Source organism: Microtus pennsylvanicus, chromosome 11, assembly GCF_037038515.1.
Source record: "Microtus pennsylvanicus isolate mMicPen1 chromosome 11, mMicPen1.hap1, whole genome shotgun sequence".
NCBI classification, from domain to species: Eukaryota; Metazoa; Chordata; class Mammalia; order Rodentia; family Cricetidae; genus Microtus; species Microtus pennsylvanicus.
Window position 1 is genome coordinate 8,878,727 of NC_134589.1, and position 24,881 is coordinate 8,903,607.

Genomic DNA, 24,881 nt, shown 5'->3' on the forward strand with positions numbered 1-24,881 from the left:
TAATATGCATATGTATTTATTGGGCACATTCTTTTATGTGCTTGGCACAGCACAAAGAATATTCTAAGACATCTCAGAGTATTCTCGGATTGTCCTCTGCCACCAGAGGAGCTGTGTGCGGTGACATGGACAGGGCTTCATTGTCAACAGATGTCACTGATTCTCATAATTTGGGCGATGCTGCTTCTCCCCAAAGCACCTCTAAGGCCTGTTCACCCAGAGGACCGCACTGAGCATGCTCAGGAGCAGGGGCAGCTCCAGAAAGGCCAGGAGCTGGAAGTAGATGCTGCTCAGCAGGGACCTGTGGGGAACAAGGTCACAATAAGCTCCCCTCCCAGAAGGTGGTGTGGGTGCCCTACACTGTGCCTGTCGCTTTTACCCAGGTGTGTGTCCACGTGCTCTTTTCAGGGACAAGAACAAGGCAGCCCTGCCTGATTGACCAGGGTGACTGAGAGCCCAAGAAGGACCCTGGAACTGTGGGCCTGGCCCATTCTCTCCAGTCCAACCCCATGGAACTCTATTCCTACACCCTCTATCCAGGCAGGCAGTGCCGCCCCCACCCGCACCTGTAGTGATATTTCATTTGCATTTTAATAAAGTTTCATAGAGATCATAGAGAAAACAGCCCCACTGGTCAGCCTTACAGACCAGGCAGTGGTGACACACACCTTTAATCCCAGTAGCCACACTAGTTTGCCATTGAAACTGGGCAGTAATGGTGTACATCTTTAATCCCAGCTCTAGAGAGGATTATAAAACGGAAGGAGACAGCTCTCAGTTATTCTCATTCTGAGATTCCTGGAGGCAGGATCACCACCTCAGACTGAGGTAGAAGTAAGAGCCGGTGGCTGTCTGTTTTGCTTTTCTGACCTTCAGGTTGAACCCCAGTATTTGTCTCTAGGTTTTTATTAATCATGCTACACACACACACAACTTTCTTCTAACTTGAGTCTCCCTATCTCCTCCTGGTGCCCTGGAACTCCTTATGTAGTCCTTGAAATCACAGAGATCCACCGGTCTCCACCTACCAAGCACTGGGATTAAAGGCTTTTGTTACCATACCCAGCGACTGTATTTATTTTCATTAGTTGAGTAATTAACTTAGTGGCCTGTGTGTATGTTCATCTGTGTGTGTTCATCTGTGTGTGTGTTCATCTGTGTGTATGTTCATCTGTGTGTGTTCATCTGTGTGTGTGTTCATCTGTGTGTATGTTCATCTGTGTGTGTTCATCTGTGTGTGTGTTCATCTGTGTGTATGTTCATCTGTGTGTGTTCATCTGTGTGTGTTCATCTGTGTGTGTGTTCATCTGTGTGTGTGTTCATCTGTGTGTGTTCATCTGTGTGTGTGTTCATCTGTGTGTATGTTCATCTGTGTGTGTTCATCTGTGTGTGTGTTCATCTGTGTGTATGTTCATCTGTGTGTGTTCATCTGTGTGTGTTCATCTGTGTGTGTGTTCATCTGTGTGTGTGTTCATCTGTGTGTATGTTCATCTGTGTGTGTTCATCTGTGTGTGTGTGTTCATCTGTGTGTGTGTTCATCTGTGTGTGTGTTCATCTGTGCGTGTGTTCATCTGTGCGTGTGTTCATCTGTGTGTGTGTGTTCATCTCTGTGTGTGTTCATCTGTGTGTATATTCATCTGTGTGTGTTCATCTGTGTGTGTGTTCATCTGTGTGTGTTCATCTGTGTGTGTTCATCTGTGTGTGTGTTCATCTGTGTGTGTGTTCATCTGTGTGTGTGTTCATCTGTGTGTGTGTTCATCTGTGTGTGTGTGTTCATCTGTGTGTGTGTTCATCTGTGTGTGTGTTCATCTGTGCGTGTGTTCATCTGTGCGTGTGTTCATCTGTGTGTGTGTGTTCATCTCTGTGTGTGTTCATCTGTGTGTATATTCATCTGTGTGTGTTCATCTGTGCGTGTGTTCATCTGTGCGTGTGTTCATCTGTGTGTGTGTGTTCATCTGTGTGTGTGTTCATCTGTGTGTATATTCATCTGTGTGTGTTCATCTGTGCGTGTGTTCATCTGTGCGTGTGTTCATCTGTGCGTGTGTTCATCTGTGTGTGTGTTCATCTGTGTGTGTTCATCTGTGCGTGTGTTCATCTGTGCGTGTGTTCATCTGTGCGTGTGTTCATCTGTGCGTGTGTTCATCTGTGCGTATGTTCATCTGTGTGTGTGTGTTCATCTGTGTGTGTGTTCATCTGTGCGTGTGTTCATCTGTGTGTGTGTTCATCTGTGCGTGTGTTCATCTGTGCGTGTGTTCATCTGTGTGTATGTTCATCTGTGTGTGTGTGTTCATCTGTGTGTGTGTTCATCTGTGTGCGTGTGTTCATCTGTGCGTGTGTTCATCTGTGCGTGTGTTCATCTGTGCGTGTGTTCATCTGTGCGTGTGTTCATCTGTGCGTGTGTTCATCTGTGCGTGTGTTCATCTGTGCGTGTGTTCATCTGTGCGTGTGTTCATCTGTGCGTGTGTTCATCTGTGCGTGTGTTCATCTGTGCGTGTGTTCATCTGTGCGTGTGTTCATCTGTGCGTGTGTTCATCTGTGCGTGTGTTCATCTGTGCGTGTGTTCATCTGTGCGTGTGTTCATCTGTGCGTGTGTTCATCTGTGCGTGTGTTCATCTGTGCGTGTGTTCATCTGTGCGTGTGTTCATCTGTGTGTGTGTTCATCTGTGCGTGTGTTCATCTGTGCGTGTGTTCATCTGTGCGTGTGTTCATCTGTGCGTGTGTTCATCTGTGCGTGTGTTCATCTGTGCGTGTGTTCATCTGTGCGTGTGTTCATCTGTGCGTGAGTTCATCTGTGTGTGTGTTCATCTGTGCGTGTGTTCATCTGTGCGTGTTCATCTGTGTGTGTGTTCATCTGTGTGTGTGTGTTCATCTGTGTGCGTGTGTTCATCTGTGCGTGTGTTCATCTGTGTGTGTGTTCATCTGTGTGTGTGTTCATCTGTGCGTGTGTTCATCTGTGTGCGTGTGTTCATCTGTGTGTGTTCATCTCTGTGTGTGTGTTCATCTGTGTGTGTGTTCATCTGTGTATGTTCATCTGTGTGTGTGTTCATCTGTGCGTGTGTTCATCTGTGCGTGTGTTCATCTGTGTGTGTTCATCTGTGTGTGTTCATCTGTGTGTGTGTTCATCTGTGCGTGTGTTCATCTGTGCGTGTGTTCATCCGTGCGTGTGTTCATCTGTGTGTGTGTGTTCATCTGTGTGTATATTCATCTGTGTGCGTGTGTTCATCTGTGTGTGTTCATCTGTGTGTGTGTTCATATGTGTGTGTGTTCATCTGTGTGTGTGTTCATCCCAGGTCAGTGTGGGATTGGGAGATGCAGGAGATGCCCAAGGAAGGGATGCAAATCTTCTCCCTCCACCCTCTCATCATTACCCCCCCTCCATGATCCAGAGGCCTCAGGGATATGGGATCCTCACCGAGGTTGTAGGCTGGGACCAGGAGTTGTGTCCTCTGTGGTCACGCTGGGCTGAGTGTGCACTGGTGAGGATGTGGGAGACCCCAGGGTGTTTGTTTTGTCCTCAGGGGCAGAGCCTGTGATAGGAGTAAAAAAAGTAAACACAGGACAGTCTCAGTCACCGCCACTCCATCTCCTACCCACTGACACCTCTGCAGCTCTGCTTCACACAGGACTCTAGGGACATTGTTGGTAGCTGTCCCATAGCTTGTAGGCTGATGACCACACCAAGGCCTGGCCAGGGCCTCCCTTCCCATGGTGCATGTGGCTGCCTGGCACCTTCACACTTGAGGCCAGCCTTCCTACAGAGGAGAGTTTAAGTGTCAGTGTCGAGACACGTGTTAGCAGGTCCCAGCTGGCCTCAGTCCTACCTTTGCCTCCTTGTCCCTTGTGGGGACAGACACAGAGGGGTGGAGCCCCGTCTGCCTGGCCCACTCATTCCCACACTGTCAGCCAGACAGCCCACTGGGCAGTCATTTCGGAGGCATGTCCAGATGGAAAGTTCTAGAAAGGCAGATGCTTGAAGGACCCTGTGGAGAGTGGCCTCTACTGTGGAGAACTAGTAATACCAGTGGATTTGGTTCCCATTCCTCAGTGTGAACCCACAGAGGATGCTGGAGGGAAGTTTATGTGAGGGGGAAATCAACACTGAGAACCAGAACAGGAAGCTGGGTGTGGGGAAGCCAGTGCGGGAGAGGCAGAGCCAGGAAGATCAGTCATTCAAGACGAATCCCAACTACACTGGGTTTGTGGCCAACCTGTGCTATACAAGACCTTCTTTCAGAAAAGAAAATAAAAACTGACAGAGAATTTCAGCCCGTCAGCCCCTGCCACCACCCTGCTCATATTAAAGAGATGTATTAATTGGGGTTCCATGACCAAGGGAACCTCCGTAAAGAAAAAATGGAATACAGGCATGGAGAACATTGGGACAAAAGTAGCTGAGTTCCCCTTGACCTCTGCCTGGGAAAGGAAACTTTTGGGGGATTCTCTGAGTTTCTTCCTGCAGGACATTGTTCCTGGGAAATGGGGACACAGAGGAACTTGGAGGGGTTGAATGTATTCCTCAGGGATCAAGAACCCCGATATACAATCTAGGGTCCTTTTGTGTCTCCGGTTCCTCCCATAAGCCCCAGAACCACTGTGAAGTTGGTCCCTCAGGCCCTTCATGGAAGGGAGGTGTCCACTCAGTCCCAGGCCAGAGCAGCCCTTGATGGAGGGGAGCAGACGTGCTGGGGTTCTGTTCCCACATGGAGATGGGGACCGGACCAAATGAGGCTTGAGACTGTCACATGGGACACACAGAGAATCTCCAACAGGGACTGATGATGCAGCTCCGTGGGTAAAGGCTCTTGGTTGCCAAGCCTGATGAGCTGAGTTTGAGCCCCTGGACCCACACTGTGGAAAAGAAAACTGAGTTCAAGAAACTCTCCTCTGACTGACACACACCATGGACAAGTCTGGTGAGTCAGAAAATAAGTAAATAAATAAATTTACTGAAGAGAATTTCTAAGAAGTCAGGTTCCCCATAGTGCCAGTGTGTGCATGCACACGCATGTACTGGAGTACAGACACTATCACACACCACCCATGCTCTCACAGTGCACGAGTGGACTCACACTCCCTGTGTCTGAGTCACTGATTCACCAAGCTCACCATGCTACTGTATCTGGATTCCTTCTTTCATGAGGGAATGACAGACCAGGACACAGGATGCCAGGACATGAAGGGGGCTTACCTGGGACCATGAACACCACAACCCTGAAGGAGTCATCCATCCCCAAGGAGTAATCAGCCTCCCACCAGTAGACATGGATAAATGGTATATCCACTCCACACCTGTAGGTGCCTTCATCTTCCAGGGTGAGGTTCTCCAAGGTCACCGTGAAGGTGAGGTTGGCTGGATGGTCCCTGATGGACACTCGGCCACTCCTAGCTTCTTTTGAGCCTCTGGTCCGGACAATCATGTTGCATTGTTGAAGCGAGTCTCTGCACCAGTATTTGACATTGCTCCTGTATTTCTCCTCATACTGACACCGCACACTCAGGGATTCCCCCACGGCGCCTGTCACGGTGCTGGGGCCACGCACAGGGACACAGCCTGGAAAACACAAGCACCAATACTGCACCCTCACAGCTTGATGGGGTTCAGGCCTCTCTTGGTTTGGTCTTAGAGAGCGCTCTGGTCTGGAGGGAGCAATGAGAAAGGAGACAGGCTTTGTCAGAACCAGGAGCAAGGGCTGAGGTGAGCGCCTATATTGTCCAGAGAAAGGAATGACCCAGGAGGAAACAACAATGTGTGTGTGTGTGTGTGTGTGTGTGTGTGTGTGTGTGTGTGTGCGTGTGCATGTGTGTCACAGTGAGAGAGAGAGAGAGAGAGAGAGAGAGAGAGAGAGAGAGACACTTTACTTACGTACATATATGTATGTATATCTCTGTGGGTGGCACATGTGTCTTTGTCAGATTGAGTGCTTGTGTGTGTTTGGTATGCACACATATGTACACAGATACATGTGTGTACACAGTAGAGATTGTGTGGTTTTCAGGCAATGACTTCGCAGCTAACCCTCTCAGCAGGTCCTGACTGTCTCAGGTGTGGCTGACATGACAGTACTGAGCCTGACCACACCTGTGAGGCCAGGCTGGCCACTCCTGCCCTCCCCTACTTTCTGCCTTTTCTCTCAGCCCCGTCTTCCTCTGCTGGCTGCTCTCGCCCAGCTCCCATCCCACTGTCACGCCCTCTCACTTACACCAGGAGATCCCCCTTCAAAGCTGTAAGCCTCCCACCAGTCCCCATGCTCACCTGGGACCTGCAGGAGGAGCAGAGTTGAAGGCAGCCACACTCCCAACACTCTCAGGGTCATTTCTTCAGCTCAGAAGTCATCTGCACCCACACCAAGCCCAAGAGAGGAGAAGGGACGCCTCCTTCTAGCACGTACAGTGCACATGTGCCTAGTTCTCCTTCCTGTCTTCTCCTTCCTGGTCCCGTGTGAGGCCCCAGATGAACCGGTACAGGAAGTGCTCTGAAGATGCTTCAGGTTCAGCGGTGATGGTTCCTATCGCTCCCAGTGAGGGGCACATCCATGGTCACCTGAGGATGTCACCTGCCCCTAGCCCTCAGCTAAGGGCTTCTTAACCTCCCTTCTCCTGGCACAGCTTGGAGAGCATTTCCTTTTTTGTTCAGGCTGTTCAACCTTTGTGACTCACGTCACTTCCTGACTGGACTTGTGAGCTGTCCATCATCTTTTGCTCCATCTCTGTGAGCACGGAGGAACCATCTCCTTCCAATAGATTAGCCATCCACAGCACGCTCTTAGTCCATGGGGTCTCTAGCTCCATTTCTGGCTTCACACAGCTGGTCAAGCTTACACTGTTATCCTGATTCCTTTATCAGAGTTCACCTTATACTGAGTCCCCCCCCCACACACACAAAGGGTACAGACCTGGAGGTCACAACTCTCACTCCCCATCCATCTTATTCTGATTGGCTGTTGTTCCTTTGTTTGTATCAGCATCTCTAGCTCAGGTTGGCCCCATACAGCTAAGGATGACCTTGAATTGATCCTCCTGCTTCCACCTCCTGAATCTGGGTATTGTAGGTGTGTGGAACCACACCTCATCTCTGCTGTGCTCAGAATTGAGCTTGGGGCTCCATGCATGCTAGGCAAGCACTCTACCAACTGAGCTATGTCTCAGACCTTGTTTATTTGAGACAGTATCTCACATTGAAGCCCAGGGTGGACTGCAACGTCCTATTTAGCTCAAGCTGAACTTGAACTGACAGAAGTCCTCCTCCCTTGAGTCTATCCGACGACTCTGTCTTCTGACGTCTCCTGGTCCCATATCTAGACTTGGACCTGTTGTCATTATTTTTGGTTGGTGCTGGGTGTTGGGAGGAGGATGAATAACAACCTCAGGTCTCTCCTTTCTGATACCTCCATTCCCAATTCTGGTGGTACACCTCCCTCTCATGCTGGGGGAGAAGGCAAGAGAATGTTTCCTGGAGCCCGGTGAGGCACCTAACCTTAGAGGCATCTGCACCTCTCTGATATGTGTCAGTTTCTGGAGACTGTGGTGACATTTGTGGGGACATTGTCACTTGCTGTGCCATGACTCATGGCTCTCCTCTGGACATCCACACTTATTCCACTCATCTCTAATCCCTGTTAACAGTTAACGCAGGGATCTCTCATTGTATCGCTTTCTCCATTTCTTGCCTCTCCCACATCTTCAGGATGTCTGTCTGCATTTCGTCTGTGTCCATTGTGTGTGCTCTACAGAATATTAGATTAACTAGAGCAAAGAAACCATGTTGACCATTCACTAGGGGACACCAAGACCATAGTCTTGGTATCTGGGTAGACACTATTCTATTGCTGTGAAGAGACAACATGACCAAACAACTCATATTAGAGAAAGCATTTCATTTGAGGCTTGCTTGCAGTTTCAGTGACTTAGTCCATTCTCACCACAGTGGAGAGTATAATGGCAGACATGATAGGCAAGGTCCTGGAGATATAGCTGAGAGCTACATCCTGATTTTCACGATGAGAGAGAGAGAGAGAGAGAGAGAGAGAGAGAGAGAGAGAGAGAGAGAGAGAGAGAGAGAGAGAGCTCTTGGCTGAGCAGTAGCTAATGGAGATCAGGGATTGTGTTCTGATTCAGCTCTGTCCTATAGGAGACCTCTGACCTCTGGTATCTCCTCAGCACAGGACTTGATTCATAACACAGCACATGATTCATAACTGAGCTTAGCAAGCACATCAGTCCTTACACTCTCGCCCAAACCTGAGGACTGTGGTAAGGGGGATCATATTCAAGGTGGTGTAAGTGTAGATTGCTTGTTCTTTTTCCTTCTGCCCAGATCCAAATAATCACACAGAAACTATATTAATAACAACACTGCTTGGCCAATAGCTTAGGCATATTCCTAGCTAGCTCTTACATCTTACATTAACCTACTTCTATTAATCTATGTATCATCATTAGTCTGTGGCTTACCAGTAAGTTTCCGGCGTCTATCTCCTTTGGCAGTTACATGGTATTTCTTTGATTCTGCCTACTCTCTCTATATGTATCTGTTAGGATGTCCTGCCTGGCTCTAATCTGCGAAGTTTGGCCAAAACAGCTTTATTTATCAAACAATAAAAGCAACACATATACAGAAGGATGTCCCACATCATCTACATTGAGTGCCAATTTGTAGTAGTACCAAAGAGTTTCACAAAAGCCCAGAATGGAGTAGAACAAAGATTTATTTATTTGGGGATAACTTCACAGTAAGAGTAGCAATTCACAGACCTCTGCATGTGCTGGGAACTGGACCCAAATCCAACAGAAAAGAGGGTTGTGAATGCTTTTTGTCTACACTTATAGTACATTAGACCACACCCAAAGTGGGCCAGTATCTTAAAGTCTATTCACTGAAGGAGTTACCACAAGGTGGAGTCACAGAATACCCTATAAATGGCAAGTCAATGTATATAACACAACACAATGCTATATTCCCTTCATGCTGAAGACTTGAGTGAGGACAAGGGACTCAGGAGTATTGGGGATGGTCGATGGTTGAGCTTTTAGGTATACCTCACCCTGATCTTGAATAACCCTGCAAGGAACTGCATTGGTTAGATAAGCTTTGGACAGTTAAGAAACACACACACACACACACGAAAATCTTAGGAGCTATATAGGAATTTATAAACAGTGTTGTAACATGAAGCTCTACATAGGATCTGGATTTCTTACTGCGCCTTCATATGGCTACTTAGAAGCCCCAAGACCTCTTCGAGTCTGATGTCTCAGGGACTCCATGGGCCTGGGGGATGGCTCAGGATGTAAAGTGCTGGCAGTGTGAGCAGGGTGACTAGAGTTTAGACCCATCAAGATAGGATTTATATGGAATATTTTATTAGAATTTGCCAAATACAAGTGGCATGGATATTGTGAATGTAATTCTTATTTGATAACTGTTCTAATATGTTGTTTTTTGTTTTTCTATTTTAAAATTAAATCCTTTCGTTTTATGTAGACAAAAGGGGGAAATGTTGTTGGATATTATTTTTGCTATGTAAAGATGTGTTACATTTGTTTCTGCAGTGGAATATTACTTTAACTATGTAAAGGTGTGTTATATTGGTTTCTGCTGCACTTGTGTAATTATGTAAAATATGTTGCTGTTTCTCCTTGTCTACCTAAGGCAACTAATTGGTCTAATAAAGGTCTCAATGGCTGAATAGCTAGGCAGAGAATGGATAGGCAGGACTGGAGGACAGAGAATGTATAGGACAAAAAAAAATCTAGGCCTGAAAGAAGAGAAGAGGAGAGAAGAGAAGAGAAGAGAAGAGAAGAGAAGAGAAGAGAAGAGAAGAGAAGAGATGTACTAAAAAGAGGAGAAAATGAGATAAAAAGAGAGGGAGACTCATGCGGTGAGCCGGACAGACACTGAGACAGCAGGAAAGTAAGATATATACAAAGAATTAAAGGTAAAACACCCATGTCAAAATGTAGATGAGGAGAAATGGGTTAATTTTAGTTATAGAAAAAAACTGTCCAGAAGTAAGCAAAAGGAAGGCCAAGCATTCAAAATGACTAAGAAGTCCCCATGTCATGATTTGGGAGTTTGTTGGTGGCCTCAATAAAAAAGCCTGGTACATATGTTTTTGGGTGGGGTGTGTGGCTTTGTGAGAACGTATATTTGTATGTGTGCATGCAATGAAGCCATTATTCATGTTGTATTGTTACAACCATGGCCATCACAATCACTACTACTAAAGCTCCCTGACTCTGTCTAAGAAAGAGGACCATTGACAAGGTATGTGTGTGGTATATAATGCTGTTAAAGAGTGGTGTACATATATACATCTGATGAGTACACTATATATACATCATGTGTGTAGCATGTGAGGCATGACATACACACATATGATATGTGTGGTATATATTTATCACATGTAGTATGTGCATTCTGCACTACATGTATTATTGTGAGTATGCTGTGTGTTGCATACATGTGTGTGGCATGTGTAGCACATGTGAGGGATGTTCACATGTGTATGGTATGAGATACACATTACAATATGTGTGTGTGTGTGTGTGTGTGTGTGTGTGTGTGTGTATGAAAAGCCATGTACTTCTTTATCCTGAAGAGAAGGTTACAATGGCAATGGTGGATATGCTTGGGTAGCCAGACCTTTCCTTTGTAGCCACAGTCCAGTGATTGGCCAGGCTACTTGGGTGAACTCTGAGAATGAGGGTCCCAGGAGCTGGCCCTGTCTCTGGGAGCCTTGCTCTCCTGATAGAGGGCAGGAGTGAGGGCTGCTCCATTTGTCTCGCTTAGAAGTGAAAGGGAGAGTTGGAAAGGAGGAGTCATAGCTGCTGATGCTCCCAGAAATGCATTCTCACCATCCCCATCCCAAACCCCTGTGGACACAGGTTGGATTCATCAGCAAAACCACACACTCTAGACTGAGTGACCACACAAGTTTATTTCTTGCTCTTGGAAAAACTGAGTCAGCTAATCCTACCCCCCTGCCCAGAATGAAGATGCCTCGAGTTTTCTCCAGGTGGCAGGAAACCACATGGTAGACCTTACAGTCTCAGCTCTGAGGGTGCCTATGTCACACAAACCTACATCATCATGAGGGGACAGGAAATACACCCATCTCTGCAGTAACAGCAGGGACAGCCACTCTGTGAGTGAGTCCCGATGATCCAGTGACGTCAAGTAACTTTGGGGAGGATAGCTCCACTCTGTGAGTGAGTCCCAGGGGATCCAGTGTCCTTGAGTAACCTTGGGGAGATAGCTCTGTTCTATGAGTCCTGGGGTTCCAGTGACCCCACTTGACCTTGGGGACCCCAATCACAGAAAAAAGGTTAGACTGAACTCAAGTGCATTAATGGACAAGGATTAGGGTCATTTGCCATGGGAGGTAAGCATTACAGCCATCATGCTGACTCTTGGAGTATGTATGTCTCACAGATGGATCGGGGGCATTTGACCACAAGAGCAGAATTGGAGGTGGTGAGGGGGTGACAGATTCCACAGGAGGTCCATGGGACATTTTCCAAGTTCATACAGTCACAGCCATCAACATTTTGGGTCTTTCTCTTACCTCTTTAGAGTTCCTGACATCTTTCCAAAAAGATAGCTTTGTTTTTATATGTAACATGACATTCAATTTTTGTTCTAAATTAAATGAATAAAATCTTGATAGAGTCTCTCCATATCCTAGGCTGGTTTCCAATCCTTGATCCTCCTGTCTCAGCCTCCCAAGTGCTGGAGTTATAGGTGTGTATGCCACTACTTATGATTTTTATTTTTTCGTTCTCTCAGACAAGTTCTTACTATGTAACTAAGTTAGATTGAAACACTCTGTAGGTCAGGCTGACCTTGAACTCGTGGCCATCCTCTTGTTTCAACCTTCTGAATGTGGAGTGAGATACATATGTTACCATGTTTGGCTGGCTTGTGTGTTTTACAAGAATTAATTTCTGGGACTGGGAAGACAGGTCCATGATGTGTTTTGTATATGTGTTGCCTTTATTGGTTAATAAATAAAGAAGCTGCGTGGGTCTGTGACATGGCAGAATAGAGTTAGGTGGGAAAAAGAAACTGAATGCTGGGAGAGAGAAGGCAGTGTCAAAGATTCGCCATGTAGCTGCTGGAGGAGAAAGACACAAACCACTAGTTGTAATCTTGCTGGTAATCCGCAAGCTTCGTGGTAAAACACACAAAAATAGAAATGGGTTAATTTAAGATGTAAGAGCTATCTAGAAATATGCTTGTGCTATTGGCCAAACAGAATCACAATTAATATAGCTTCTGTGTGATTACTTAAGAGCTGTGTAGCTGGAAAACAAATGAGCAGCCTCCACCTACAGGTCTGACAGTAACGTGCTTGCCAGTATAAGGATCTGAGTTCAATACCCGCAGAACATGGTTACAAATCTCGAGACATGGTGGTACATGATTGTAATCCCAGTGCTGAGGAGGCAGAGACAGACACATCCCTGGGGCTCACTGGCCAGCCACCCTATCCAATCAGCCACGAGAGACCCTAAGTCTCAGAAAAAAAACCCTAACCCTCACACTAATCCCCTAACCATAATTCTAACCCAGGCTCTCTACACTCAGGTTCACTCATGCACACATCCATGTACACTCACACACACACACCCAAACATGCACCCACATACACAAACGTGTGCAATCATATATGTGTGTGCATATGCCCTCCAACACATATGAACCCTCACACACTCACACACATCATTTCAGCTCTCCAGAACCCTTCTTCACCATGGCCATAGCATTTATCCAAGCACATTGCCTTGAAGTATTTATAAATAGTACTGAGTGGAAAGTACTGGTCAGAGGAGGAATCTTTTGTACGGAGTGCAGAAACAAGGAAGTTAACCTTTAGAAAGCAGTAAATCAGCAAATTTGTGTGAAAGAGCTGGTTTGGACAGGAAGATGGAGCCGTGGAGATTTGGCAAAACAAAGAAGAACAGCAAAAAGAAAAAATTGTTTTCCTTCCTCCTCCTCCTCCTCCTCCTCCTCGTCCTCCTCCTCTTCCTCCTCCTCCTCCTTCCCACTTATCTTCTGTGTCATCTTCCTTGTGTTCTTCTTGAGACAGGGTCTAGCTATGTATTCCTGGTGGCCTGAAACCAGCTGTAGTCTGTCTGGTTTCAAAGTTGGAGAGCTCTTCCTGCCTTTCCCTCCCAATATCAGAATCACCCTGCTAGGTTCTTTTCCATTCCTCGATTCTAGAATGGCGGTGTTGACCTGGTCAGAAGGTCTGGGAGGAACTAGAATATGTAGAAGGAGGTCATGAAGGTCAAGGCTAGGCTAATGCTGCAGAGTAACCTCCAGCCGCTGGCTGCCGCTGGCTGCTGCTCAGTCTGGAATCTGATGAGGCAGGAAGGAAGCCAAGCACTCAGGCTGGACCATCTCCATGCTTAGACACTGCTGCCTGGAAGGAGATGCCTGAAATCAGGATCTTGGAACGAGGCAAAGCATGTTGCAATCCTGATGGTCTGAGAAGGAGATTTGAGGAATCTGGTGTCTTGATGCAACTGTTCCAGTCTCCAGAGCAGCAGAACAACGCTGGAAGCAGAGTGTTTGTGTCCACTAACCCATGAGTCTCTTAAAATCAGGGCTCACCTTTGGTATGTTATTACTTAATGCCTTGCTCATGATAGCTACAGTAAATAAAACAATATACTCTTCAGAGACTGCGGAAACGAGTGACTTATTTTTGTGTACCACAAAGGTACATAATCACACTGTCAGGGTTCCAGGCTTCTGCTGTCTTCCTGTCCTGTGAACTCTCATGAGTTGACGTCATCTGCGTGCATACGATGCTCCTTACTGAAAGATGCAGGGAGGGTGGAAAGGTGATGGCAAGGGAAAGTGTTAAGATAAGAAGATATGCCTGCCTGCCTGCCTGCCTGTCTGTCTGTCTGTCTGTCTGTCTGTCTGTCTGGTCATCTATCCATCCATCCATCCATCCATCCATCCATCCATCCATCCATCCATCCATCTTATCTGTTCTAGCGTGTTTTTTTGTTGCCCAGGGCAGGGGCTGATTCACACTTACCCACACCGGTCCAGCCACATGAACATACAGAGCCATAGAAACACATGGAGTTGCTATGGAGAAAAGAGGAGACAGAGAAGACAAAAGACAGGAATTCTCTTACCTCTTACCAAGCTCTACCCTGTAGTGAGGAATAAAACATCTAACGGAGAAGAGGAAGACCCTGTGGATACTGGAAGAGGAAGTGTGTATAGACACATCACGTGCTCATCACTGCAACTCCACAGCTACAGACACATGCACAGTTCCTAGCAGGGCATCTCTGGACCTGTGGCATCCTCCATGTGTCTTTCAGGGTCTTCCTTTGGGACCTTGGCCTTTCCAAGGACCAGATAGACTTGGGATCATGGGAGTCAGCTACTGTTATATCTGTAGCATGGGGCAAGTTGCTCCTAGTTGTCACCGGTGTGTGAGGCAAAGGAGATGCATGAATGGATTGTGTGGCTTCTTCATGATCTGTGCCAGATCAGGGTTCTTGAGGGAGATGGGAGAGTGTCCACCTCACCTTTCTGCTCAGGGACATCCATCTCAGAAGACTGGAAAAAAGGTCTATCTCCGTAGCATGAGCAGATTCCAGAGAGCTCAGGCAATCTCCCCGGAAGATTTTGGTTCTTTCTTTCTTTCCTTTTGTTTTCCAAGGCAGGGTTTCTCTGTGTGTGCCTGAATGTCATAGGACTCACCCTGTAGACCAGGCTGGCTTTAAATCAGAGACCCCCCTGCCTCTGCCTCCTGAGGGATGGGATTAAAGGAGTGGGCCACCACAATGTGACTTCTTCCTTCCTTCTTTCCTTCCTTCCTTTCTTCCTTCCTTCCTCCCTCCCTCCCTTCCTTCCTTCTTTCCTTCTCTTTTTTTAATGGAGACAGGCTCTTTCTGTATAGAGTTGACTGTCCTGGAACACAGTCTGTAGACCATGTTGGCCTCAAACTGCCTCTGCCTCCCAGGTGCTGGGATTAAAGGCGTGTACCACCACTACCCAGTACTCTTCTTTCTAATGGACCCCTCTTCTGTGTACATGACATCTCTCTGTGTGTATACGCATGTACGCACACACACACAGGATATTCCAACTGAGTTTAATTAGGACTGCTTGTATGAGCAGGTGGTACAAGGCAACTTCCTGTCTAGTATTCCACCAAAACAAATAAACAGCTTTGTCTCAACAAAGGCAGCCTCGCTAGAGGTCCAACACAAGTCATCTAGGAGAGGATGCTAACACGGTATCTTTTCCCACACAAAGTGCTCTTGTGACTTTGGGCTGTGGGTGCGAGACTCCAACAAGAGAAGCATCTGTGTGTTCTGGGAGCATAACTCAGCACAGTGAGGCTGGAGAGCTGGGAGCAGCTGTTTCCCACCTGAGCATTTGCCTTTGACCCTTTCAGCCTCCTCCGTGGAGTTTAACCTGGTTTTTCTCATCTTCAAGCTTATATTTGGGTGGTGTCTGGTATTTAGACACTGAATAGATGCTTCTAAAGGACGAGGAGGATAACAATGACCTGGTGAGGAGACCGGCCCTACAGGTGTCAATGGCATAGGATTTTTTCTACCTAGTTCTTAAACTTAGATTAATCGATTTCTATTAATCTACATCCCGGCACATGGCTCGTGGCTGTTATCTCTCTTCCTGTAAATCCTAACTCCCCTGTGACAGACTTTTCCTTTTGGACCAATAACCAGCTCCCAAATCATGACATGAAGACTTGTTAGTAGCTATGAGTGGTCAATCGTAGCTTAGGCTCATTTCTGGCTAGTTATTATAACTTAAATTATCCTGTTTTTCTTCATCTACCTTTTCCCGGAGCTTTTTACCTTTTTTTCTTTCTGCATATCTTACTTTCCTGCTGTCTCTATGCCTGGTTGCTTGGTGTCAACCTGACTTCTGGGCCTGGGAGTGTCCCTCTAGTTCTCCCTCATTCTCTTTGTTTCTCTCCTCTCTCTAGCCTACTTATTCTCTCTGCCTGCCTGCCCTACATATCCCTCCCCTGCCTAGCTATTGGCCAGTCAGCTTGTTATTAGACCAATCAGGTGCCTTGGGCAGGCAAGGCGAAACAGCAACACATCTTTATATAATTAAACAAATGCAATAAAACAAAAATAACACATATTTCCATCAAAACAAAGACAGCAGAAAGAAATGTAATACAACTTTACACAATCAAAATGACATTCTGTAATGTAAACAACTGAAACACAGCTTCGCATAGTTAAAATAATGTTATCCAACACATCCCATTTGGTCTCGCGGGACCAAGGATCTAGACTTCAGGGACCAGCACTGAGTCACACTGTGGGAACCCCTGGGAACAGGCGGCACAGAGACGAGTCAATTGCTCCATCTGTGTTTGGAAAGCAATGCAATGAGTCTCTCGGTTGTGTTGACTGAAAGTAAATATGGTGTGTTCTGTCTGTAAGCCACAGACAGCCACTATGACAGTGGCAAATGCTTATGCCACTTTCTGAGACCACATTTCCCAGATATTTGGTCAAATCTGGCAGGAGGCCCACAGGCTTGGGAAGACATGTGTTTCCCAAGGAACTGAGGCCCTAAGAAGAAACATGACTTTTTCTTGTATTTTCTACTTCCCTGGAGGCCCTCAGAAAAAGAAAGGCCAAGGATAGAACTGTTGGATGTTCTGAGGGTTGGGAGAACCTGAGGGGTTCCAGAACCTCAGCTGTCCTTGGTATAGTTGGGGGAGCAGTGTGAGGCTGAGCCCACAATACCCCAGAGTCACGTGTACTGCAGACCACAGCCATTCCTTTGGAGAAATACTTTTTTTCTTGGCTGGGAGATGGTTCAGTTGGCAAGACGCTTGGCTTCCTTACAAGGACTTGAGTGTCATCAAAATAATCTATGATGATGATGTGTGTGTGTTTTAAAGTTGAGGCAGTTGTGTGTAATTACAATGGCAAGTTAAGAGGTGGAGACTCATGGGTCCCTGAAGTTCCCCACCAGCTATCCTCGTCTACTTGGCAAAGAAAGGTCCAGCCCCATGAGAAATCATGTCTCAGCCAACCATGGAATGACCCCAGAATTTGTTCCATATATATATATATATACACACACACGCGCACGCACAAACACACACACCAGGGAGAGAGAGATTATTTTCTTTCTGCATGGAAGATTTCCCCTCTGTTCGCGGCATCAGAACTCTGGACTTTCCCCAGGCCGACTTCACCTCCCCCAGAGCACCTCTGAGGTCTGTTCACCCAGAGGACAGCACTGAGCATGCTCAGGAACAGGGGCAGCTCCAGAAAGACCAGGATCTTGAAGTAGATGCTGCTCAGCAGGGACCTGCGGGAAACAAAGGAGACAGAAGGTCAGATGTCACCTGTCATACAGGGCTCAGTCTTCCTTGTGTCCGTATCTCATCCTTCAATGGCCAGGTAAGGACAAGCCTGGGGCGCTACTAGGATGGGCTCCCTGCAAATGCATGGCTGCTCATGCTGCCTGCAGGCTAACCTCCTGCACTGGGAAGCTTTGCCTGGTGTCCCTCAAGTCCCCTTTGATAACTGTCCTCTCTGCCTGGTCTCTCAGAAGTCCTCCTCACCCAGTCTTCATTCCAGCCAGGCTGAGGGCGACCCTGAAACCTGACCTTTTTACCTTGGCTTCTGCTACATTCTTCACCCAGATGGCCCTGCCCAGCGTCATCACAGTGTGGTACCTGATACACTCTTAGGAGGCTTGGGCACACACTTAGGAGGTTTGGGGCATACTACGTCTTGAAATGGCTGCTGGCTGCTTCTGCTTTGTCACATGAATTGATACTCATGTTGTGGTGTTTTGGTTCCTTTATTAGACCCCATGGCTCTGTAAAAAATTGAACAATAATGATCCACTGTTCCTCACCTCTCTGTCATCCTCATTCCCTACCCAGGTGTCCATCTTCCTCCTTAGACTTATCTTGGTTTTGCCTTTGGCCCAGCCGGAGGCTATCCTCAGCTCATGGAAAGTATCTACAACTGCAGGTCCTCCGTGAGTCACAGGTTAGCACAAACGTGTTCCTGGAAGATGGAGGAGCTGCCCTTGGCACACCATGCATCAAATGTCCTGACCTGTCCCCTAGGACAGCGCTCTGTGCATGCTCACACTCTCGTGGACTCTACATTTCTGGAGCCTCGCATGTCTCTGTCTCTCCATGACAAGGCCACAGTACTCTACAGTGAAAACACAGCCGACAGATCTCTAGAATAAACTCACAGGAGTACAATCCAGTGAGGGACCCCATTTGCAGAGCTTCGGGAACGCCTGTCTTTTAATAGCCACTTCCATTTCGGTAAAATTCTTGTTTAGCCAGAGCGTTCCCCTTTCCATAGTGGACTTCATCCCGACATATCCCGGGAGTGCCTGATGAGCACAACTTCCTTCTGTGCTGGTGACTGGACAGCCTTCCCCAGCAGCATAGCTTTCCTCCCCTGATGCGATTGCCATGGTTACCACAGTGCTGTGTCCCTCCCAGCCTCTGAGGTAGGAAGCAGAAGTGCTCAGAAAGTGCAATACACTGCTGCCTTTCTCTTCTCCCTTTTTCTCCACTTTTCACAAACTTCTAGCTTAACTAGTCACATGTACGAAAGGGAGTTAGTACACAAAAGCCCCTTTTCTCTTCTTTGTATTCTATACTGATTTAAAGCAGCATCCTCATTCCTCCTGTTATCTGCCAGGAATTTCACAACCATGCGTCCTCTGAGACAGTAGTGAGCTAACATGCGCCTCCTTTGTCAGACTTACAGATGTTCGTGGCTCTGTGAAGCACATGCTTGGTATCATTGCTATTGCCTAAGGAACTGATGATTCTGTCCATGTATGTATAGAAACTGAAAGCCTTGTGAGTAGGGATGCTCTTTCGAAGAATAAAGAGACTTGAAGAGGAAATGTGATTGAGTGAATTTGGTCACCCTCATATCTTTCTAGCCAGTTTTTGCTTGCTGTGAGCATCCTGTTCTGAACCCTCACGGGGTGCTGAGGCTGGAACTCAGAGACTTCTGATAACTAACCCTCTACCGACTTGCAAAAGAAACTAACAGTAACACTTCCAAAGCACTGGGAGGGCAAGAGAATTTAAAAAGTAGTCCTATACGGCAGAAATTCGTTGAGACATGTTTGTCTAACTTATGATTTACTAGACAGATAGAACAGAGGACCAGATAAGACCTGAGGGACAGTTCTTAGCGAGGGCCAACGAGGTGACCTCTGCCTTCTCTTTAGGGGGAAGTGGAGGCTTGTGGTTTAGCTGTGTCATTGACCTGGAGACTTGACCCCAACAGGCTGGGATGGAATTATGCCGAGGTAGCTGTAAGGTGCTGGGAGTTGCTCTGGACACCTTCAGGAGTGACGAGCATCACACTGTCACAGAATGGTCCTCAGTTTCCCACGCTCCTCCTCTGTGATTCCTAAACCCCCACACTGGCTCTTGGCAGAGTTGCATTGGAATAGTCAGATTTATTTAATGGGCTGCAGACAGAAGGTGTTTGGAGAGGAATCTCTCTAACTCAGAGGAGACTCAACTGTGGCCCTCTGTCCTGCTCTGTGGGGAACACATGTGGGAGACAGTAAGGGTCAGGCTCAGTCTCTTCTGCCACTCAGAAGATGCCTCCTTACTGTAGCTGAAGCTTAGAAGGGAAATCTTGGTAGACTAAAAGGTAAAAGGGTTGGGGAGCCCACCTCAGGCTTTGTCATGAGAATACACCAGCCTCATGTCTCTACAAGATAGTTACTGGGTTTAGCAAATTCAATTACAAGATGGCCAGGCCAATTTGGTATTCAGAAAAGTGACTTTTTCAAATGCATAGATAGCACCATGTACTGCTTGGAATATACACAGGTAGCGCCATGTACTGTTCGGGATATACACAGGTAGCGCCATGTACTGTTCGGGATATACACAGTTAGCGCCATGTACTGTTCGGGATATACACAGGTAGCGCCATGTACTGCTTGGGATATACACAGGTAGCGCCATGAACTGCTTGGGATATACACAGGTAGCGCCATGTACTGTTCGGGATATACACAGTTAGCGCCATGTACTCTTTGGGATATACACAGGTAGCGCCATGTACTGCTTGTGATATACACAGGTAGCGCCATGTCCTGCTCGGGATATACACAGGTAGCGCCATGTACTGCTTGGGATATACAAAAAGTAGCGCCATGTACTACTCGGGATATACACAGGGAGCGCGATGTACTGTTCGGGATATACACAGGTAGCGCCATGTACTGCTTGGGATATACACAGGTAGCGCCATGTACTGTTCGGGATATACACAGGTAGCGCCATGTACTGTTCGGGATATACACAGGTAGCACCATGTACTGTGTGTGATATACACAAGTAGCGCCATGTACTGTTCGGGATATACACAGGTAGCGCCATGTACTGCTTGGGATATACACAGGTAGCGCCATGTACTGTTCGGGATATACACAGGTAGCGCCATGTACTGTTCGGGATATACACAGGTAGCGCCATGTACTGTTCGGGATATACACAGGTAGCGCCATGTACTGCGTGTGATATACACAAGTAGCGCCATGTACTGTTCGGGATATACACAGGTAGCGCCATGTACTGTTCAGGATATACACAGGTAGCGCCATGTACTGTTCGGGATATACACAGGTAGCGCCATGTACTGTTTGGGATATACACAGGTAGCGCCATGTACTGCTTGGGATATACACAGGTAGCGCCATATACTGCTTGGGATATACGTAGGTTTTATTGAATCCTAGGAGTTCTAGGGCTCTTCTGTTTTATCTGGAGGCCCTTCCTGGGGAGAGGCCACAGGGACAGCCCAGTGGGAAACATAACCAGACTGCTTACCAGGTGAGGGTGCTGGTTTGATTCTCTCCATGGTTGCTCGTGTTCTCCCAGGATGATGGTGTGGTTGTCACAACGGGTACCACGATTGTCGTTATTTCAGTTGAAATTTCTGGGGCTAAAGATACAAACGAAACATGGTTCACTCCTCCTGAGGAGTCCAGCTCTGGGCATGGCCTAAAGCTTTTCCCACTAGGAATCAAGGCGGTTGCTCTGCAGTCACCCCCAAAGCTTTCCACTAATTCCTTCCTAAAGAAAGATGATGGACAGGCAGAGCAGCAGCTCCCCCCTCAACACTCGCTTCCTTGGGGCTCACTCATCACTGTCTGGCGGGCAATATATATAAAACTCCAGCTTTACATATTTTGTCTATTTTTTAAAAAAATATATATTTATATGTCTATGGGTGTTTGCTTGCCAGTATCTATGTGCACCATGTGTATACAGTGACCATGGAGGCCTCAAGAGGTCATCAGATCCCCTGGAACTAGAGTTAAAGATAGTTCTAAGCTGCCATGTAGGTGCTGGGAACCAAACCAGTCCCCTGGATAAGCAGCCAATGCTCTTAAATACTGATCAGTCTCTCCACAGCCATTCTTTCTATTTTCTTAGTTGTAGGTGTGTAAACAGACATAAATCTAATCCATATTACTATTTTTTGCCCAGAAATAGAGCTTCTGTGGTTTCTTCTCTTTTATCTTAACGGTACGGGTGTGGGGCGCGTCTCAGCATGGGAGTTTAATTCAGTAATAGAATACTTGGCTAGCAACATGAGGTTCTGAATTTGTTTCTCATATCTGTGCAAGTGAGAATATGTGAGACACACATAGGGGAATAAGTCAAGGCCTCCCCACCTCACTTTCTATCTCAGTAGAAGACAGGACCAATAGAGTAGACTGTGTTTATCTTTTCCATTAAGACTTTTATAGTCATGAGGTCAGGGTCCTGAGTCCTCACCCCACCTAAGATGTTCTGGAATGTTTTCTTACCTGGGTCAATGTTCACATTAACTTTAAATTTGCGATCATATCCAATTCTCTCAATTGTACACCAGTAAATGCCGGCATCGGTTTTCCTCAGTTCCCTCATGGTCACTGTGATGACAAAGTCTGTCTGATCATCCCTGATGGACACACGGTCCTTCTTCACCAACTGCTCCATATCCGTTTCAACCAGAATCTCACATTTAACCCAATCAGCTCCTCGGCACCAGTACTTCTTGTGAATCTTCCAGAGGGAGTTATAACGGCACTGCACAGTCAAGGAGCCCTGCTCATGACCGCTCACCATGTTTGGACCTGTGATTTCATCCTGAGCAGTGGAGCAGCCTGGAAAATACAAACCCATGGACCACTGATCTCCCACTCCAAGGGGAGGGCACAGTGCCCTGAGTCAACAAAGAATTCATAGCTATCAGTGAAGAGCTACCCTATTCTCCAGACTGGACATTTTCATTCTATTTGTCAAAGCCTCAAAAACTGGCTGATGAGTGTTACAGAATGTTATGTTCACTAGCAAAGATGTGTTACATTTGCGAATGCTGCAGAATATTACTTTAATTGTATAAAGGTGGGTTACACTTGCTTCTGCTGCATTTGCCTAATGAGCTCAGGATGTGTGTTTCATGATGTAAAGATGTGTCCCCTTTGTTCCTCCTTGCCAGCCTAAGGCACCTGATTGGTCTAAAAAAGAGCAGAATGGCCAATACCTAGGCAGAGAAGAGATAGGTGGAGCTGCAGGGAGGGAGAATAAATAGGAGGAGAAATCTAGGGTCGGGAAGAAGAAAGCAAGGAGGAGGAGAGAACCAGAGACTTGACTGGGGCCAGAAGCCAGGCAGCCATCAGCCAGCCAGGCATATAGTCAGCAAGAAAGCGAGAAAAGGTAAAATGCCCCAAAGAAAAGGTCGATAGAAAGGCAGGTTAATTTAAGTTGAAAGATCTAGCCAGAAATGTGCAGAAGCTAAGACTAAACATTCCAAACTAATCCTAAGTGTGTGTGTCACGATTTGGGAAATGGTTGGTAGCCCCAAAGGAAAAGCCTGATACAGATGAGTCCAGGTATGGGTCTCAGCAAATAAAATGGTGACCCTGAGCCATCATGGCTTCCTGCCATCCACCCCTCTCCATGCCCCAATGGCCAATCAAAGTCCATTTCATAGAACACGTTTGCAACTATCTTTGTGTTTCCCTGGAGCAGAGGATGTATCAGAAGACCTTGTCCACAGGACATGATCCTGCCTTCATTTTAGTACCTATGAACCTCAGGAGGTCCATCTGAAGAACCACATCCTATGGCCATGCAGAGGCCACCTCAGGTATTCCAGCATTCTCAGGGGATTCTGTAGGGAATCACCCTGGAAGAATGCCTTGAAAGTTGACCTAAATGACAACAATTAGTCTGATCTCCGTGTGGTGCAGAGCCCACAGCACACGGACCCTGTGCTGTCCTTCAGATCCATAAAAATCTGACCCCAAGTCCTCTTAAGTTGGTTGTATGGACAGTAAAATGTGCTACAGAAATGCAACAGAATAGCATAGTAGAAGGATTGAATTCCATCATTTGCAGCCCACAGATGGAACTGGAGGAAGTGAAATAATTCAGACACAGAAAGAATCTACCACACATTTTTATTTATATGAGGAAGCTAGAACGTAATTCTCTGGGGCCAGGGGCATAGGGAGATGGACAGGTCAGCAAAGTGTTTGCTGCATAAGCAGGAGACCTGAGTTTGGATCCCAGAACACATGGGAACACCCAGGTGATGTGAGATGTGTCTGTAGCCATGAGAGCTGGGGAGTTAGTGCAGGAGGATTCCTGGGATCACTGGCCATGTAGACTGAGTCCGTGAGCTCCAGGCTCAGAGGGAAACTCCGTGTCAAAAGACAAGTTTGAGAGTGATAAAGGTACCCTATGCTCATCTTTGGTTTCCACATATACGTATATGTCTACCCACACAATGTACCTGAGCACACACATACACACATGCGTTCACCTCACAAACACATTTTTTTTCAAAAGGAGCAAAATCTGACTTCAGAGAAGTAGTGAACAGAATAGAGAACAGAGAAGACACCAAATGCTTCTAGTACAAAGAAATGAAAAATGCTTGTGACAGGTCAGCCACCATGACCTGACTGCCACATCCTGTACACACGTGCAAATGCCACATGGTACTGTAGTGATATATTAATTGTATTTTTATAAATAAACCTTGCCTGAAGATCAGAAAAGCAAAACAGCCAGCCACTGGCTCTTACCTGTCTCTCAGTCCAAAACAGTGATCCTGCCTCCAGGAATCCTCAGAATGAGACTGTGTCTGAGAGCTGTCTCCTTCAGTCTTATATTCCCCTCTAGGGCTGGGATTTAGGGCGTGCACCACTACTGCCCGGTTTCTATGGCAAACTAGTGTGGTTACTGGGATTAAAGTTGTGTGTCACCACTGTGTGGTCTGTAAGGCTGACCAGTGGGGCTATTTTATTCTCTGATCGTCAGGCAAGCTTTATTTATTAAAATACAAATGAAATATCACTACATTGCACCCTATCAGTTTCTTTTGCTTTTTGAGACAGGTCTCCCTATGTAGACCATACTGTCCTTGAACTCACTGTGATGTCTTAAAGCCCCAGCTACTTACCTGTGAGGAAGAAGAGCAGAGCAGCCAGCAGCCACATGATCCTGTCTTCTCTCCTGTCCTTGGTGGTGACAGAAGCTAGCAACCTGCACGAACTTGAAACTCAGCTTGAATTTCCTTTAAGTCACTCATTTCCTTGACAACTTCTCAATTTTGCATATTTCGAGAAAGAGGATGTCAGTCTTTGTTATGACCAAGTCATTGTCTGTGTGGTACAGCTAGACGAACAGGGAACTTCCTCTACTAGACAGATGCCATTATAGATCGGAATTTGAACAATGGGTGGGACTCCTGTGGGGAGACACAGATAGACAGGACAATAGAGAGAGATGCCATCTATGAAATACAGCAAACCCCTCTGCTCACCTGGGATGTGC

General features: G+C 46.7%; 1 protein-coding gene across 1 annotated transcript; it reads right to left on the minus strand.

The window, feature by feature from the left end:
• Positions 1-24,670, minus strand: LOC142859886 (CMRF35-like molecule 3). Its single transcript, XM_075990382.1, has 9 exons — positions 24,508-24,670; positions 21,863-22,201; positions 20,877-20,991; positions 17,167-17,344; positions 14,557-14,587; positions 6,254-6,316; positions 5,189-5,551; positions 3,413-3,527; positions 1-301 (listed from the first exon to the last, which is right to left on the minus strand). The coding sequence occupies exons 1-9, from the start codon at positions 24,542-24,544 to the stop codon at positions 202-204; spliced, it is 1,341 nt and encodes a 446-aa protein (XP_075846497.1). The 5' UTR covers positions 24,545-24,670; the 3' UTR covers positions 1-201.
• Positions 24,671-24,881: the final 211 nt, after the last annotated feature.